General features: G+C 39.4%; 1 protein-coding gene across 1 annotated transcript; it reads left to right on the plus strand.

Moving 5' to 3' along the window:
• Positions 1-11009: 11009 nt before the first annotated feature.
• Positions 11010-11948, plus strand: LOC125079030 (olfactory receptor 52J3). Its single transcript, XM_047692365.1, has one exon. The coding sequence runs from the start codon at positions 11010-11012 to the stop codon at positions 11946-11948; it is 939 nt and encodes a 312-aa protein (XP_047548321.1).
• The last annotated feature ends 8609 nt before the right edge of the window (positions 11949-20557 follow it).

Below are 20557 nucleotides of genomic sequence, written 5' to 3' on the forward strand. Positions count from 1 at the left end.
ACCTGGAACTGCTTGGCTATAAGCTCCTTGAGTTTGTGTGTCCCCAAATGAGTACCCTGATGTATCTGGTCTACTAACTTTTTACCTAGTCTTCGAGGAAGAATTATTTTTCCTGCTTTAGTCTTAGCCCAGTGCCCTTCATAGTCTAATTTAGCCCATTTTTGTAAACACTTTAAATCTTCCTCTGAATAGTCCGGTTTTTCTGGGAGTATAGCCAGGAGTGTAACCAGCTCTGCTTTTTGCGCCAAGGTTCCATGTGGCAAGGTTGCCATCCAGAGTTCCTGCTCAGGGGAAACCACTGCAACCCCCACATACCTCTTTCCATCCACCATGTAGCTACTCCCATCTGTGAACAGAGTCATCTCCGCAACCGGAAGGGGAATGTCTCTGAGATCCGGCCTTACTCCTGTGACTTGGGTTAGGACCTCCCCACAGTCGTGTAGGTGGTCAGCCAGCTCTTCTGGCAGCAGCATGGCTGGATTTAGCACTGCTGGGGGCCGGAAGGTCACTCTTGGTTCATTGAGGAGGAGGGCCTAATGCCCTGTCACTCGGGCATTCATCACCCATCGGTCTGGTGGAGGCTGGAGAAGGCCCTTGATAGCGTGGGTGGTGGTCAAGATGAGATTTTGACCAAAGTCAATTTACTTGCATCCTTGACCAGGAGGGCTGTGGCAGCAATTATGCTGAGGCAAGGGGGGGAACCCAGCTGCTACTGGATCTAGTTTCTTGCTAAGATAGGCTACTGGCCTTTGCCAAGGCCCCTGAGTCTGAGTCAAAACTCCTTTGGCCACCCCTGCTTTTTCATCCACATACAAGTGGAAGGCCTTCTGGGATGGCCAATGCTGGGGCACTCAATAAGGCTGTCTGTAATTCCCAAAATGCTCCTTTGGCTTCAGCTGTCCATTCTATCATAGTGAGCCCCCCTTTTGCCAGCTCATAGAGAGGTCAGACAATCTCCACAATCCGCAGTATCCACAGCCTACAGTAGCCCACCGTCCCAAGAAACTCCCTTGGGAGTTTGTCAGGATGTGGTGGGGTGGGGATATTGGGTGATCACCTGTTTCCTGGACTCAGACAATGAATGCATTCCCTTGTGGAGATCAAAGCCAGATAAGTGGTGTGGCTCTGACAGAGCTGTGCTTTCTTTGCTGACACCCGATACCCTTTTTCCTGCAGAGTCTGTAAGAGAGCTCTCGTCCCCCGCAAACATGACTCATAGTCCTCAGTGGCTATTAGCAAGTCATCAACATACTGTAACAGAGTGACCTCCAGGTTGGAGGTTCTGTACTCATGCAAATCCTCGTGTAGGGCCTCGTCAAAGATAGTGGGTGAAATCTTGAACCCTTGGGGAAGTCTTGTCCAGGTGAGCTGGCCTTGGAATACTTCCTGTGGGTCAGACCACTCAAAAGCAAAGAGGGGCTGAGACCCCCTGCTAAAATATGCAGAAAAATGCATCTTTCTGTGCCATTCACCCCTTGTACCCAGAGTTCCTCTCCAGATAGTTTTCTTATAGGTTTAAGAAATGAAGAAAATTGGGCTCCTGTGTCCACCAAAAAATCAATTGATTTCCCCTCCACTTCAATTTTTACCTGAGGTTCGGGGAGGAGCTCCGAACCATGGCCCCTTCAGTCTCGGGTGGCCACCATCTTCCTTTTGGGGCACTCCCTGACCCAATCTCCTTTTTCCTTACAGTAAGCACACTGATCTGGATCTAAGTCTTCCCACCTGCCTTCTCTGTGCTTAGGCTTTTCCTTCCATTTACCATCCCCTACCTATCTCCTGTAATGCCAAAACTTTCCTCCTATGCATCCCTGCTTTTAAACAACTTTTCTGCTATTCCCACTAACTCAGTCAGATTCTTCCCTTCAAATCCTTCAATTTTCTGAAGGTTCCTCCTTATATCTGGGGCAGACTGACTGGCAAAAGCAAGATTCATTGCCCTCTGATTTTTGGGTGCCTCAGGGTCGATCAGGCTATACATTTTATAGGCTTCAATAAGCCTTCCTAGAAAGGCTTATTGAGGAGACTCATTCTTACCTTGAGTCACTGTACTATTTCTGGTTTAGTCCGAGTGCAGCTTTTACTTCTGGAAATTCTTACCCATTTCATTTCCAGGATTTTAACATATCAAAGACCTGTATTTGTTCTGAAAGTCTCCCATATGAATTTCCTTTAAGGCAGAATTCATCTTACAAGAGAACTAAAACAATTACAAATGACAAAAACTCAGAATAGACATGGTTAAATATCAAGTGATGACCCTTATCAAAGCACCAAAACCTTAGGAAATATATAGAACTTCTGGAGTAGTTACAGCATTTACCCAAATGTAACCCAAGGTTTATCATTGATTTAGCAGTACTTCTGAGTAACTTAACATATCAAGGAAAAGCCTTATGAGTCAAAGAGATCTCATTTACAATTCTGGGCAGGCAAAGAGAAAACCATTTACATTTTAACCAATTGTGAACTGTTACAACAGAATTCAGTTAAGCACAAAACATGTTTACCAACAGATTTCAAAAGCACAAACCTAGTTCCAGCAACCAGCACTCTAGCATTTTATCCCATTTGTCATCCAAGCAAAACTTCAAAGGTTCAGGTTACCAAAGACTCTGAAAGCTACTTTAACAATTACCCATTAAAACCCTGAGACAGACAATTAACCATCAGCCCAGCCATCCCTCCGCCAACAGACCTTACGTTCCACCTGGGCCCATTCCACTTCAGATGCCATGCTTTCCCACCAGCAAGGGGGAGGGGCTAGGCAGTCCACGTGGGGCCAGAGAAGGCAAAGAATTCCCCAAAACAAAGGGAGTTTTGGCAGCTGCTTGGGAATATTCCTTAAAGTCTCTGTCTCAAGTTAGACTAACCCCAGCCAGCTCCAGTTATAGCCCTTAACACACGAAATGAGTGAGGGGGCAGCCCCACGTCTATTATGAGGAATGGAGAGATGAAAGCCAGAGTAGAGTCCCCTCACTCTCTGCCTGCCCCATTCCTTCAAACACAACAAAAAATACAGCAGACAACAAAAGGACAAGACAAAGACAACTGCAGGCCCAGCAGTCCTGCCACTGGTGGGGATTTTCTAGGGGGACTCGAACCCCCTGACCGCCTAGGGGGACTCAAACCCCTGGTGACCACTCAGGGGGACTCGAACCCCATGTTGATCTATCAGCAGAGGGATGGGGCATCCCCGCATCCACTCCAGCCCTTGGGAGCATGGCCGTGTCCAGCTTCTCCCTGGTGGGCCATACCCAGGAGCTCCACAAACAGACAGACAGACAAGATCCCAATATCTTAGCTCTGGAGGCCTTTCACAGAAATTCCGATGCTGACTCAGTTCTCGTTATTTGATCCCGGACAAGCCTCCCAATGTTAGGGTCCGTGATCAAAGGAAGGAGACCGACACAAAGCGAAAGTCAAGCAAAGCTTTATTTTGCACCAAGCATCGAAAATCAAACCAACCGGTCGAGGCCGTCTCTTAGAAAGAGGCAATGACGATCAGGACACCGACCCCAATGACACCGCTCCCCACTCCACTTCCCTAAGGTGCTGCTCTTGACAACTACCCTACCCTACCTGAAGACTCTGTACTGACGACGACCCTTCCCAACGACCACGACGCTACTGACGACTATGCTTCCCAGCCTCACAGACTAACTTTTATAGAGGTGGGGTTGAGCCCAGCCCACACACAGGTGGCCAATGATATTGCAATACACAGAGAAAACTGCACAGTCATGCTAGGTTGGCAATACGGGTGACCAATTGAATTTCAATTTACCATAGTAAATATATGCACACCCCACTGACTGGATGTCTCCATCCGGCCTGGCCCGCCCCTATATCCGGGGTTTGCAAGTAAGTTCCTCTGGGAGGGGCAGTGTCAATCCAAGTTTACAACAAAATGGCTCCCTCTGGCTAACCAGTCCCCTACAGAGAAACCTTGTAATAAACAGAAAATTTGGCTGTGTACTTGGAAGAATGTTAGTTACCCTTTAGTAATTACCCCATTATCTCACCCAGTTACCATACCAGTTACCATAGACCAAAAGCCATATTTGGTCTTTCCGAACAAAGCCTGAAGCAAAGTATTGAAGGGGTTAAAGCCTTTTCCATGTAACTTTATGACACACAGGAATAAAGATAAAATATGTATTTAGAGAATTATGAAACAATGAGTGCAATTTATTTTGTGTCTTTTCTTTTAGAAACCAACACCCTGGAAGGAGCATATATTATGCCTCCTGCTATATTTTATAGGGTAGATTGCATGTTCTAGTCCCATAAAGGCCTGTTCTCAGACCACGATGGGGCCAGTAGGCCTATCTAATTCAATGGATCTGTGTCAGGAATTGTCAAGAATTTCACTGTAGAACATGCCTAAACAAGATTGTCAACTGACAGCTTGTCTACGATAAAGTTGAACCTCTTTGTCTTCATTTGTTCGACATTAAAAAAAAAAAAAAATCCCTCCATTTGATTCAGAACTCAGGGCTCAGATAGGATGAAAGGTTTTTAAATCCTGGGGTGCTTCTTAAATGGCCACACATATTTTTATAAAAATCAGTACAAGTATAGGGAAAAAAAAAACTTAACAAAATATCTCATAATATTAAGAAAGAAGGAAATAATGACTAAAATATAAAAAAATATACATAAAAAAATCAACCTAGAAAACCATTTGTCCACAGTTATAGAGAAAAAGAAAAAAGAGGGAGATTTTAAATTAAAAATAATTTCCAACTTTTTTATTTTTATTTTTTAAAAAGTATCTTATTTATTTTTTTGACAGAGAGAGACACAGCAAGAGAAGGAACACTGTAGAGCGGGTGGGATAGGGAGAAGCAGGCTGCCTGCAGAGCAGGGAGCCTGGTGTGGGGCTAGATTCCAGAATCCTGGGATCATGATCTGAACCGAAGGCCAACGCTTAAGGACTGAGCCACTCAGGCACCCCTAATTTCCAACTTTTAATGTCACAGATCCATACATTAAAAAGGTCCAATTCACTTAGTAAATGAGGATGAATTTTCAGAAATTTAAGAAGATGATACTATATATTTCAAAGAGGAAAGAAAAGTCAAAAGAGGTTACCTGCAAGAAATAGGAATTACAGTGGTATCAGAATCCTTGATTCCATATGAGGATAGAGGATAAATGCAATCATGTGTATAAAGTCATCTTCAACCAATATAACTATTAGTTCACTAGGGTTGTGGCAACAAAGTGCCACAGGCTGGGTGGATTAACAACAGACATTTCTTGTCTCCCAGTCCCAGATGCTGGAAGTCTGAGAGGGAGGGAACTGCAGTGCTGCTTCCTCTTCACAACTGCGAGAAAGTGTCTGTTCCAGGTCTTAGGCATAGATTACTTGGTGCCTTCCTGATGTACAGGTGTTTTCTCACAGAGCTTTTTTGTCTTTTTTTTTTTTAAGATTTTAATTTATTTATTTAACAGAGAGATACAAGAGAAGGAACATAAGCAGGGGGAGTGAGAGAGGGAGATGCAAGCCTCCTGCTGAGCAGGGAGCCTGATATGAGGCTCCATCCCAGAACCCTGGGATCATGACCTGAGCTGAAGACAGACATTTATGGACTGAGCCACCCAGGCACCCAAGCTTTTTTGTCTTAATAAGAATATTAGTCAGATTGAATTAGAGGCCTGCCCTACTCTAGTATGACCTAATTTTGGCTTAAATTATTGGATAATGACCCTATTCCCAAATAAGATTACATTCTAAGGTACTGGGTATTAGGACTTCAACACATAAATTTATGGCAGGGTGGGACATAGTTTAACCAGTAACAACTAAACGCACAATATCAGTCATAGTTGAGGGCAAAGAAATATTTCAGGCATACAGAGATGTTGAAACTCTACCTCCCCTTAGTTATGCCTTTGAAATTTAATATAAAAATGTGTTCCAGAATAAGGGGATATGAAAATGAAAAAAAAAAAAAGGGGGATCGCAAACAGGGGAGTAAGATAGGCATTTATGTGGAAGCTCTGGGCACATGAAAAACAACCAATTCAGACTGGAATGACAGAATTGAGGCCACTGGGAAGGAGGTCTTTCAGGGAAAAAAAATAATAATTAAATCTGTATCTGTTGAGATAGTTTACATTTTAAGTTTCTGAAAAGATAATCCCAACAGTCTTAGTCATTAAAAAGAATTTATTATTTTTTACAACAGTAAAGATACTGGTCTGGTTTTATATAACAGTTATTTGAAGAAATAAACTGTGCCAGTGGGGACCAAGTTTGTTTTAAAATTTGCTGTTGAGAATCTGTGTCTCATCTTGATCCTAAAATTAGCTGCCTTTATGGATCCAAGATATCTCTTAGCATCTCTCAAGATTTGATGTGTCCTACCTCACACTCAAGAAGGAAGAAATGCACCATAAAGCAAATGTCTTAAAATTGATTTTGATTTTGTACAAAAACCTTATTGGATCCAAGAGAATATTTCATTGTATATGTACAGGCAAACAAAAGCTATACATTTTCAGGAAATAGCTTGAATGTTTGTAGAGAATGATGGAGAAGATCGGCATGGTCCAATGAAAGAAAGATATTACTTCTCATGCTTTGTAGTCAGTGTTTTATTTCATAAGCCTAAGTGCTATTTTAGGAAGTTCCCAGAAACTTCAGTTGGGTGATAAAGGGATATAATTTTTTCAATCCAAAAAGATCACATTCTACTAAAATCTACATGATATATGCAAGATTGATTCTAATATTTGAAAAGAAAAAATTTTTTAAAGATTTTATTTATTTGAGAAAGAGAAAGAAAGCCTGAGCCAGTTGCAGGGAGGGGTAGAGAGGGAGGGAGAGGAAGACTTCAGGCTCAGCAGGGAAACTGATTGCTTGATCCGAGGACCCTAGGATCAGGACCTCAGCCTAAGGCAGATGCTTAACAGACTGAGCCACCCAGGTGCCCCTGAAAAGAAAATATTTAATGTTATTAGAGATTTCAGAAGAAAAATGGCTACAGAGTTGGTAGTGATTGGTGGTTCCTAAACTTGCTCTGCCTGAATAATATCTATGCAGCTGTTCTTGTGAGCTGAAATTTAAAAGAAGAAGAAGAAGAAGAAAAGGAAAAAAAATTATGATTGACCACGTACTATGTATACGACACTGATCTAAATACCTCAGAGATATTTAATTTGTATCAAACGTACCCAGTGATACGACTCATGTACCCAGTGAGAAAGACATTATTTTGATTCCCATTTTATAGTTAAGGAAACTGAGGCACAGAAATGATACATAAGTCATCCAAAGTCACGCAGCTAATGGGGCAGAGCCAGAACTTGAACCAGCACTGTGGTCCCAGGATTGAAATTTTGGCACTAATCAATAGGACTTTTGAAATTTGTACAGGTGAAATCGTGGTTGTGATAGGGAATTCATGCCCAGAAAATAGTGTGGAAAAATGATCATGGATCTCTGTCCTTAGTGCTACTTGGGGAAACTCAAAGCAGCTATATGAGAGGAGGTTGGAAAAAACTTAGTGAAAAGAAATAGTAAAATGAAAAAAAAGACTTCTCCACTAGTTCCGATATTTGAATTAAAATCACCTAGTTCTAAAAAAAAAAAAATTACCTAATTCTATTAAATAAATAAATGAAAAAAATGGACAAATAAATAAATTAGCCAGTTTCCTCTCTATGTAGGTCAGTAAGCCCTCGAATTGGACCACAGAGCCACATTCACACCGAGAGACAGTCTGTTTTCACATGTGTCAAGTATAGATGACAAAAATCATGTGCTTTATCCCTACTTTTCAACTTTTGTTTCCATCTCCTTCAGTTTGCTTTTATGTTCCTTGGGATTTTTGGTCTGGGGAATAGAATCTGGAGGTCTGTGCGCAGTCTCCAAGGACTCAATCCCAGAACTTCACATAAAGCTGGGATTAAAATGGGATGTTTTCTTAGAAATATCCCTTAAGTGCTAGGAGGCTAACATAAAGGCACTCCCCATGAAGTCCTCAGAGGGAGGTATAAGGGCCGCCCTGCTCAATGCTGTGTGAAAGTCTCGATTCATATGGAAGGCAAATGTGAATCAGCGGCTGGTGTCTGGTGAACAGGTGTGGCGGGAAATGCAGAGATCCGTGGGCAGATCAGACTGAGAGTTGAACCAAGTGGCCGACTGCACCAGGCAGGAAAAAAACTAAAATTGTATCTTTAAATGGGGATGAGATTATCTTTAAATGGGGATGATATTATGTTTAAAAGTCTCCGGAAGATGCAATGCCCTTAATATCATCCTGTCAGTTGCATTGGGTGAAATCAATTTCCATGTCAGTAGGAAGGGATGAGGCTAGTGAAGAGCTGCTGTCGTGAGTGGGCTCCTAGTGTTGTTCCATATTAAACAACAGGGACTCTCCAACTTGGCTTTGGCCATCACCCTTCTAGGCAATGGTTTCTTACTTGGCCAGGGTGTTTAAGTTTTACGGACAAAGACAAGTCTATGTACTTTGAAGCACTGTTCTTTCTTCGTTGGACTGAACTCAGAAATGATAGTTTATTTTTTTTTTTACCCTGATATGTTTTCTACATTGAATAAATATAAAAATGATAAAGTAAAGCTATTACAAGGACAAAAATGAATATCTGTTTTTTAAAAAAATATTTATTTATTAAGAGTGAGAGAGCATGTGTCCGTGGGGGAGGGGCACTGGCAGAGGGAGAGAGAGAACCTCAGGCAGACTCCATGCTGAGTGTGGAGCCCAATGAGGGACTCAATTTCTCGACTCTGAGGTCATGGCCTGAGCTGAAATCAAGAGTTGGACGCTTAACCGAGCCACCCAGGTGCTCCTATCTCAGCTTTATTTTTTATTACAATTGCTGAACCATACATTCCAGGGCAAATTCCTTTACCTCATTCTGAGTGGTTTGATGCATTCTATAGTATTTTGAAGGCATTACTTAAGTGTCTTTCTCCATACCGTGGGCAGAACAGCCTGAGAGCTGGACCAAGTGGCCAACTGCTCCAGGCAGGAAAAAACCAAAATTGTATCTTTAAATGGGGATGAGATTATCTTTAAATGGGGATAAGATTATGTTGAAAACTCTCTGGAAGATGCAATGCCCTTCATATCATCCTGTCAGTTGCATTAGACGAAATCAATTTCCATGTCAGTAGGAAGGGATGAGGCCAGTGGAGAGCTGCTGTTGTGAGTGGGCTCTAGTTTTGCTCCGTATTAAACAACAGGGACACTCCAACTTGGCCTTGGCCATCACCCTTCTAGGCAATAGTTTCTTACTTGACCAGGGTGTTTATGTTTTTACAGAGAAAGAAGAGTTTGTGCACTTTGAAGCACTGTTCTTTCTTCATTGGACTGAACTCACAAATGATAGTTTTTTTTTTTTTTACCTTGATATGTTTTCTATATTGAAAAAAATAAAAATAATAAAGTGAAAGTATGACAAAGACAAAAATGAATATCTCTGCTTTTTAAAAATTTTATTTATTTGTTGAGAGTGAGAGGGCATGTGTGAACAGGAGAGGGGCAGAGGCAGAAGAAGAGAGAGAGACCTCAAGCAGACTCCATGCTGAGCGTGGAGCCCACTGCAGGGCTCATTCTCTTGATGCTGAGGTCATGACCTGAGCTGAAATCAAGAGTCCGACGCTTAACCGAACCACCCAGGTGCTCCTATCTCTGCTTTATCTCTGCTGTATTTTTTATTACAACTGCTGAACCATACATTCCAGGGTAAGTTCCTTTACCTCATTCAGAGTGGTTTGATGCATTCTGTAATATTTTGAAGGCATTACTTAAGTGTCTTTCTCATACCCTTCAGATCATTGCAGAACTAGACTCTTCTCTATTAAGACAAGATTATCCAAGAAAGCTGCAAAAAATATCTTTTCTAGTACCAAAATCATTTGAGGCTTTTTACCCAATTCACCTCTCTACCAGGGTCTTGGACTGGTAAGGGAAGTATCCGAGTGTTGGCTCTGTAGCAGTGGTAAAATGAATACCAATAAGATAACAGGTGCTCTGAGAGTACTGGATATGTTGTGAGAGTGAACAGGTGTGACATGGCATTAGACAACCCTCCTTTCCCCTTTCCCACTGATACTCGGTGCTGCCTGTAAATCATAACAGTTCCTGTTTCTACTCCTGGCCAGGCATCCCAAGGGGTCGACCTTATTCCTGATCTGGTGTGTATGAGAGGCTGCTGGGCCAGGGTCAGAGTTTTTACAGATCAGTCAGAAGAATTCAGATTTTAATTGTGTGAGTACCTAGACTCCTGGATCTAGAATTTATTTTCATTATGAATTTTTAAAAGTATTTTCATTATGAATTTTTTAAAAAAATTTTTAACCTACTTTTAAGAATTCTTCCTCCCTCCCTTCCTCCCTCCCTCCCTCCCTCCCTCCTTCCTTCCTTCCTCCCTCCCTCCCTCCCTCCCTCCCTCCCTCCCTCCCTCCCTTTCTTTCTTTCTTTCTTTCTTTCTTTCTTTCTTTCTTTCTTTCTTTCTTTCTTTCTTTCTTTCTTTTTTTTTTCTTTTTCTTTCTTCTATGTCTCTGTCTTTTTTTTTGCTTAAAAGCATTTTTGACTGCCTCTGTAGTATGTTAACTTGACCTCATCTGTAGTCTTGGTGTTGCCAATGTCACTCATCAGAGTGACATTTCCCAGAGTGGAATCACATCCTTTCTCCTTCAAAGTGAATGATAAGCTCTAATTATTAGAAATCTTCACTGAGCTTGCTGCAAGCCTCCATATTTGGGATTAGAACTCAATCCACAGGCAGGGTGAAATTCAATATGACCTCGATCTGCCTTATCAAATGGCTGTGAGGTATCTCTTATATGTCCTTCATTGGCACACTTACTATGTATTAAGCTTGACATCAACTCCATCCTGAAACACTGAGCCAGCAAGTGACATGACATCCCCTTCAAACTTTGATCTCTCTTCTGATCTCTTCGTCTTGCTCTCTCTCATTTTTTCCCCTAGAAGAGGAGAGTTTCACCTCCTTTGACCAGTGACAGCATGGCATACCAGAACAGGAGTATTTTTCACCCAACCACATTCTTCCTCGTTGGAATCCCAGGTCTGGAAGGGGCTCATGCCTGGATCTCCCTGCCTTTCTGCTCAGTTTACCTTGTGGCTTTACTGGGCAATGCCACAATTCTGTTGGTCATCAAGACAGAGCAGAGCCTTCAGAGGGAGCCCATGTTCTACTTTCTGGCCCTCCTTTCAACTATCGATTTGGCCCTTTCCACAACCTCTGTGCCCCGCATGCTGGGTATCTTCTGGTTTGATGCTCATGAGATTAACTTTGGGGCTTGTGTGGCCCAGATGTTTTTGATCCATACTTTTACTGGCATGGAAGCTGAGATCTTGCTGGCCATGGCCTTTGACCGCTATGTGGCCATCTGTGCTCCACTCCACTATACGTCCATCTTGACATTCCGGGTGCTTGTGGGCATCAGCATGTGTATTGTAGTTCGTCCAGTTGTGCTTACACTTCCCATGGTGTATCTCATTTACCGCCTGCCATTTTGTCAGGCTCATGTAATAGCTCATTCCTACTGTGAGCACATGGGCATCGCAAAACTGTCCTGTGGAAACATCCGTATCAATGCCATCTATGGACTCTTCGTGGTTTCCTTCTTTGTCTTGAACCTGGTCCTTATTTGCATCTCCTATGTCTACATTCTGCGAGCTGTCTTCCGCCTCCCATCACAGGATGCTCGGCTAAAAGCGCTCAGCACGTGTGGCTCTCATGTTGGGGTCATCTGTGTTTTCTATATCCCCTCAGTATTCTCTTTCCTCACTCACCGATTTGGACACAACATACCACACTACATTCACATTCTTGTTGCCAACCTCTATTTGGTTATCCCACCTTCGCTCAACCCCATCATTTATGGTGTAAGGACCAAACAGATTCGAGAGCGAGTACTCCATGTCTTTATCAAAAAATAAGACTCGTGACATGAGTCTTTCACTAAGGATTTTGATGCATCTGGAAAGACATGTGTGTTCTTGCTTTAACAAACAACTCCTAGTCCCAATATGTTGCTTCCAGTTTGAGATACAGTTTGATTTATTCCTAGCTGCTGACTAACGGATTCTAACACTTGTGGAAACGTCACTGGAGCTCAAGTTCAAAGGCTAATGTAGTGTCTTGGATGGAGCTGTGTGGCCTCTGTCCTCATGTCTTCATGCAGAGTCCTTCATAGGAGAAAGATTCTCTTTTTTTGGGTAAAGAACATATTATACTGTTATTTATTTATTTACTTATTTATTTATTTGCATTCTGTAATTAGAGAAATGTGGCACTGGAAATTTGACCCTGTATCCTACTTCATGGGTGGTTTGGTTTGTCCATTCATTCATGCATTCAATTTATTATTCCTTTCATTTACATCCATTTTGTGTTTGTTGTATGTCTTGGATAATTCTAATTGCTAGGGATATATCCATGAACCAAAGTAACACAAAATGTCTGGTTTGTGGAGCTTGAATTGTGTTATGTTCTTCAAAAAGAGCAAACTTCATAGGTTCAAAAAAAATCTTTGCCAATCTGTGGCTTGAAGTGGAATGATCTGCCAAACATGTAAGATTCAGGGGAATGATAGCCAAAACAAACATGCAATTTTGATAGTATTTCTTTCTTGTTATTTTTTAGGTTTATTTAGTTATGTGGGAGAGAGAGAGAGTGGGGAGGAAGGGCAGAGGGAGAGAGCGAGAATCACAAACAGATTTCCCACGCTGTGCACAGAGCCCGGTACAGGACTCAATCTCAGGAACCTAGGATCATGACCTCTGATGAAATCAAGCGTTGACACTTAACCAACTGAGCCAACTAAGTGCCCCTCAAAACTATTTCTTACATATCAACAGTACCACATCACTGACTGTCTCCCTCTAGTTAGGCCCATAAAGTGTAGTTTTATAATTTAATCGTGTATTGTATTTTCTCTCTTTATGTGATACATGCTGGCCTTTCCCTATCATTTTATTCACTTTTTTCCTCTCAATCTGCATTTGATCATGAAATACTCCCTTCCCAAATGCAAGGGCTCTCATTCTAGGCCCATAATCTATCTCTCATTCCTCCACTGACTTTGATGTATAAGTTTTCAAACCAATCTATGAATAGTCACCTTTTTTTGATCCTACTGATGGCTTTCAGTTAATTCAATAGTAATATGTCCCAAAGACCAAGCAATGACCTCTTGCATCATCGAAGTTGTCATATTGCTTTACGTTAAAAATATTTTTCTTTTTCAGATTATTTATGAAAAAAACTAAAGTAAATGTATAATGCAGACCTTTGTTCCTGTAACTCATGAATTAACAACCTTCAAACATTGAACTCATCTCAAATATGTTGCTCAATAAAAATATACACAGAATGAAGGTGGAAATTAATTTCAACACTGCTCCAATACAAATTTTGTCCTATTTTTCCAGAGGCAAAATGTATCATTTGTTTATCTGACATACAGTACAGAAATTTTAAATTTTATAACCATCGCAATGTATTTTTTTTCTTTTTAGAGATTTTTATTTATTTATTAGACAGACAGATCACAAGTAGGCAGAGAGGCAGGCAGAGAGAGTGAGCGCAGGAAGCAGGCTCCCTGCTGAACAGAGAGCCTCATATGGTGCTCGATCCCAGGACCCTGAGATCAGGACCTGAGCCAAAGGCAGAGGCTTAACCAAGTCACCCTAGTCACAATGTTTTAATTAGGTCATTTGTTATTTATTTATATGGCTTAAAATATTTCATGTTTTATTTTTTAACATTTGGTTTTACTTATGCTGTCATCTCTTAATTAATAGATATTCACATTATTATTATTTTTTAATTAGAAAGTATCCTGCATTTCCTTGCATTTATTTCTTGGTGTATTTTCCGATGTTTATGCAGGTTTTTATAATTTGCAGTAAAATTATTGAGTAGCAGAATTGTCAATAAGAACACATTTCTGATTTCTTCATCATTGTTTTTGATCACTTCTTAAAAATTTCACATGTATTGCATGGAGCACTGGGTGAGGTGCATAAACAAGAAATTTTGAAACACAAAAAAAAAAGATAAAAATTTTTAAAAAATTCATATTTTTCAATACTTTCCTTTTTTCTAACTTTCTTGCTTCCTTAATCTAACTTTGTTGCCTAGCATTAGTTAAATATTAGTTTTCTAATTATAGTAATTTGTAGCTACCCTACTCTGAACAAAACAAAAATTCTAGCCCTCTTTTGCTTTGTCCTGTTCTTGTATATCTATATCTCTCATTTTGGAATTACCTGGAACTGTGTTTCTAGGCTTAAAAAACCTTCTTAAATGGCCATTTTATTTGCTCGTATATATTTTTAATTATTCCTTTCTGCAATAAATCTTCATGAATATTTTCTTGCTCTGGGATTCACAGTGTTTGTGGAGAATATCTATTTTTCCCACTGCCACAACCCCACCTCGTTGGTAATATTTAATTGCATTTTCATGGTTAAATATGTCCTCATCTGCTCTCATATTTGAAAAATAAATTAAAAATTAATAGAATTTTGGAACCAAGTTCTATTCCACAACATTTCTGAATTCATTGTTCAACTTTTTGTTTTCCTGCAACTAAAGCTGTTAGTGGAAAATATGCCAGTTATTTTTCTACTCTTTTGAAAGATTTTTTCTCTTTTTTTGGGGAATCATCTTTATTTCAGTGTTCTGAAATTTCATTATGAGTCTAGATTTATAAATTTTTTAAAAAAGGCATGCTCAGTTTTCAATCAGTCCTTCTTTTCTTACATGATATATACCATATATCTATTACTTCTAGATATTTCTCTATTACTTTTCAAACTTTATTTCTTTAAATAGTTCCTTCCCCACTTACCACCATATTCTTTTGTAAATATGTAAAAATAAGGATATGGAATAAAAATCTTATGGAATACTTATTCCAAAAGATATGGAATAAATATCTTTATTCCATGTATTTTAATTTTTCTTTCCTTCTATTATTTATTTGTTTTACTATAATCCTAAAAATATATCTGTCTATTCTTAAAACCCCCAATTTTTATTTTCAGCAGTTTCCACCCTATTCTTTAGTCCCTTAATGTAATTATTTCAACACTTAAATTTTCTGTTTGATCCTTTTCTTAAAATTCAAATTCAATTATCTAACGCATAGCACATCATTAGTTTCAGATGTAATGTTCAACCATTCATCAGTTGCATATAATACCCAAGCTCATCACATCTTGTGCCCTCCTTAATGCCCATCACCCAGTTACCTCATCCCCCATCCACCTCCTCTTCACAACCTTTAATTTGTTTCCCATAGTTCAGAGTCTCTTATGGTTTGTCTCTCTCTCTCTGATGACTTCCCTTTCACTTTTCTCTCCCTTCCCTTACGCTCCTCTACACTATTTCTTATACTCCACATATGGGATCCTTTTAATAAAAAAAAAAATCCCTTTCTTCATGATTGCAATTCTCTCTCTCTCTCCTCTAAGGCTGCTAACTACATGTATTTTAAAACCCTGAAGGGTTTACTTTTAGTTTGATTTTATACAGTTTCTTATTATATTGTTCGTTCTTTTTTTTATTTTGTTAATAATCTTTGGACATTTGGTAACTATTTACACTGAGTTTTTCTTTGCCATTGTGATTTCTTGGTAGGCTCTTCAAACACCCTGGCTAAGCAATGTTTTCAGGTCGGGTTTCATAGAAAGCACATTCTGAGATGGAGATTTGCCTGGAGGCAGAATAATGTCCCTTTAAAGAGGTCCTTGTCCTAATGTTCAGAATTTGTGAATATGTTCAGTTTCATGGCAAAGAAGAACTAAATTTGCACAGGGGATTAAGGTTGATCATGATAGGGAGAGTGTCTTGGACTATCGAAGCAGAGCCAATGTAGTCAAGAATCCTTGGAAGTGGAAGACAATAGAAACAGAAAACAGAGCCAGAGAAAGATGTGATGACTCAATTGTGTAATTATTTACACATGCTTTTTTTTAATAATTTTTATGTAAATTCCAGTGGACACAGTGTGATATCAGCTTCAGGAGTGGGAATCAGTGATTCAACACTTCCATACATCACCCGTGTTCATCACAAGTGCCCTCCCTAACCCCCATCACCCACTTAACTCATCCCCTCCAACTCTGCTCCAGCAACCCTCAGTTTGTTTTCTATAGTTAATAGTCTGCTTTATGGTTCACTTCTTTCTTTTTTCCCCCGCTATGTTCATTTGTTATGTTTCCTAAATTCCACATATGAGTGAAATTATATGTTTTTCTTTTTCAGACTGACATATTTCACTTATCATTCTACATTCTAGCTTCGTCCAGTTCATTGCAAATGGCAAAAATCTCATTCTTTTGATGGCTGAGTAATATTCCATTGCATACATGTACCACTATTCCTTTATCCATTTATCAGCTGATGGGCATTTGGGCTCTTTCCATAACTTGGCTATGGATGATAATATTGCTATGAACATTGGGGTGCATTTACTCGTTTGAAGCAAAGTAGGAGCAATATCATATGTGTAGGACTTAAAACTTCATCCCTGGCTCTGAAAATGGAGAAGAGAGCCATGAGTTAAGGAATGTAGGTAGCCTATAGAAGCTAGAAAAAGGTAAAAAAAAAAAAAAAAAAAAAAAAAAAAAAACAACAAAAAACATTCTCTAGTGTCTCTAGAAACATATGCAGACCAGCTGAAAACTCGATTTTATCTCAGTGAGATATGCATCAGCTTTCTAACAAACTGAACTGCAAGATAATAAATTTACATTGATTTAAGGCACGACATTCCTGGTAATTTATCACAGCAGCATTAGAAAACTAATAACGGCTTTGCTCCCAAGATCAGCACCGGGGACAGGTGAATGAAGAAAGAGGGAGAAAATGATTTGTAATGAAATATGAACAAAAGTGTCAGCCAGAAGTTTACACAGGAGTGTTGGAGCTGGAGTGGCCCTTCATTGTTGTCCTCATTGTGGTGAATCCAGTAAGCTTTATGCTCCTTCATCAACCAGGCATTATGGGGGCTTTCTGGGAGGGGGATTTGACCTCAGCTGAGGAAGGTCCATTAGACAATAGAAACAAAGGGGGCCACATTCTCAGTAGTTAGATGATTGAGAACTTCAGATCTGAAAGGAAGATTTGGATGACACACTGTAGCACCCAGGGTAGGAGTTTTGTGTGGCAGAGACACTACTATGAAACTCCACCTAATTCTTTAGGAATTTGCCTTTTGGTGCTTTTTGCCTCTGGCTTTTCTGAAAACCTCAAGACAGAAACCTTCACATCCCTTCCCTGTCTTTGAAATCTAACGACCCCTTGTGTTTTCAAGTATATGCTAGACTGCTCACTCTTGTCCTTTAATGACTGTTTCTATCGATTCTGAAGATACACACACACACACACACACACACACACACACACACACACACACACATATATCTATCTATATATATATATATATATCACTTAGTTTTAACTTACACATCACTTAGTTTTTTTTTTTTAAAGATTTTATTTATTTATTTGACAGACAGAGATCACAAGTAGGCAGAGAGAGAGGAGGAAGCAGGCTCCCTGACGAGCAGAGAGCCTGATGTGGGGCTCCATTCCAGGACCCTGGGATCATGACCCGAGCCGAAGGCAGAGGCTTTAACCCGCTGAGCCACCCAGGCGCCCCTATATCACTTAGTTTTAACATCAGTTTTAATACATCTGAAGCTTTCTGGGGGAATAGTTACATAGACTGCCATCTTGACAGCAGAAACTGTAACATTTTTTAAAAGCTTGGGAAACCAACTTTTTTAAGATATCGTATTTGACAATAGGTCTGATCTGAGTGGAGTAATTTTTTCAGTTAATATTCATTTATGATCGTTTTTGTTATTAAATTGTTGTATGGTCTCATTACTTAAACATTTCAAACTCCATAAATTAGAATGAGAGGCAATAATGTTGTCTATATTCCAATGACCCCCCACACATTTTGACATTGTTTTGCTGTTTCAAAATATGTTGTTTCGTCTTTTTGACTTGTTCATTGAAATTATATCATATATTATTTTATATAGTTCATGTACATCTATGAGAGTATATACATTATGTGTAGATGCCTAATGTACTTTGATCTTAGTGAAAGTGTAATATCTTTGAGTGAATAAAATATTCTGTGCATTTAAGTACTTATTTTTTTTGCAATAATTCAAAGCAGTATAATAACAATTTTTATGCACAAAGTTCATTTGATATTTGAAGTAGGTAACATAATTATTCAACATTTCCAATGATCCTCATTTCTTCATTTACAGCCATTTAAAAGCTTTGGCCATTTTCCATCAGCTGGTAGTAATCCTTTAGCATTTCTTATTGTGCCAATTGGCTGGCAAAGGAGTCTGTTAGTTTTTATTTATCTCAAAATATCTTTAAAGGTAACTGAAGATGAAAAGTAGAATTTGAGTAGACATTTGTAGTTGAATTTAGTAATCAAATACTTCCTATAATGAAAATCTTAGGCCCACGTATGTTCCCTGGTGAACTCTATCCTATGTGTAAAGAGTAATTAATATCTCATAACAGTACAAACTCTTTTAAATCGTATGAGTGGGAAATCCAGTATCTAAACTGAATCAGACCAACTCTAGGATAGGATATATTCACCACTTCTCTCTGTGGCTTCTATGACATAGATATGATAAACTGTCAAGGAGGAAGATTGAGAAGATCAATCATGGACAAAGGATAGTGGGACCCAAAACTCACAGATGTCATTCCATAGTCAAGCATTCAATGAACCTAGGGCACGTGGTAAGGACAGTGCAGGGAGATAACGAGTACTCGGGTTGAAAATGGGATCTCCTACACCAGGCTATTATTTTTGAAATTAGAAAATGGATTAAGTACACTTTGATCTAAGAAACAACAATCCATAGAATTAGGCTGCAAAATATTACTTAGAGGGAGATAGGATGTATCTATCTTTATATCATATAGTAATGATAATATTTGTGTGTTTTTGCCCCATATTTGTAGTTTTCTCTCTATAAATTCCTACTCATGCCACTTTTTCGTAGGCTTCTGTTTCTCTTAACCATAGTCTAGGAGTTTTGCCCACAATCTCAGAGGATTCAATCCCAGGGCACAATTTATACTAGAAAACTGAGTTCTAATTTTATAAGCAGCTAAAGCCTCAGTATAAAATGACTCTCCTTGGACTGTATTTTTTTTTAAAGCACACAGAGCTGTGCTACTTGAGATTTTCCTTGTTGTCTCTATTCTTGTGGAAGAATGGATTATCAAAATAAAAAATGAATTTTATTTTGATTTCAGTATGTACTGCAGTCAAATGAAAGGGAGATGGTCAAAGGTAGCTGAGAAGAGCTACTGGCTTGTTGTGATATGATATTCTATGCATCAATTTCTGAATCTAACTGGGGAAGAAACTTGCAATATATATATATATTTTTTTAACTGAAAACTTTTTTTCATAGTAGTTTTTGTTTGTTTGTTTGTTTGTTTTTACTGTTTTAAGTTTAACCTTGCAACTTTTCAAATTTTAAATGGAGATTGGGTGTCTTTGAAAATATCTAGAAGATCCAAGGCATTATGATTATATAGTTGGTCAATAAAGTATCATTTCTGTTTCTGCTATGGGTTATAAGGAATGGATGAGATGGACCTCCAAAACATAGTGGAAACCTGAGGTGAGCAGTGCCATGTTATTGAGAGTTTATTTTCAGAGAGAAACCCAAAGCAGACATCTGGGTCTTAGAAGGTCTGTTCCTGGGTAGCATCCAACTACTGGACAGCGCCTGTTACCTGGAGTTTCAGTTCTTAAAAAAAAAAACAACAACATATAAATAAGGGAGGCATTGCAAAATACAGCTCTTCTCTCCCCTCCACAAACACACACAATCTAATCTTAGAATGCATATAACATTATTTTTACCTTGTTATGCTTCCCAGAGAAATAGGAAGCTAAATAAAGGATAAAAACTGGAGCCCGTGCTAATATTGCTGACCTCAAACCACTCTGTCTTGAGGTGGAGACCTAGAGAATGTCCATTTATTTCATTATTTGAGCTTATGAGTGACTAGGTGCTTCATCATTTTGAAGGCATTGCAAAAGCCACCTTCTCTGTGTCCTTTAAACAACTACAGAGAGCAGTTCTGTACAGACTTTATTTTCCAGACAGTTTTGTGCTGCTCAAAATGCCATCTTCAGGTCCCTGCCCCCTGAAGCCTTCTAGGCAGTCTTTTACCCACATTCCTAGTTCATCGGGCAGAAGGAGTGAACACAGTACATATTCATTCTTAGCAGTCGTAAACTTGGCAGGTTTTCCCAGAGGAAATGATATGGCATGGAGAGTAAATAAAGAAGCTTTCAAATACTGCTAGAAACCACCATTCTCTTAACACTCTGTAAGGCAATGGGCTATGCAATGGGTTGTTCTTGGGAACATAGAGACATGAACAAAAATAGACATACAGTTTATCACTATCTTTCTTTCTAGGATGTTTCAAGTATAGAGGTGTATGACCTAGTCTGTGCTTTTGA

Source organism: Lutra lutra, chromosome 10 (genome assembly GCF_902655055.1).
Source record: "Lutra lutra chromosome 10, mLutLut1.2, whole genome shotgun sequence".
NCBI lineage: Eukaryota > Metazoa > Chordata > Mammalia > Carnivora > Mustelidae > Lutra > Lutra lutra.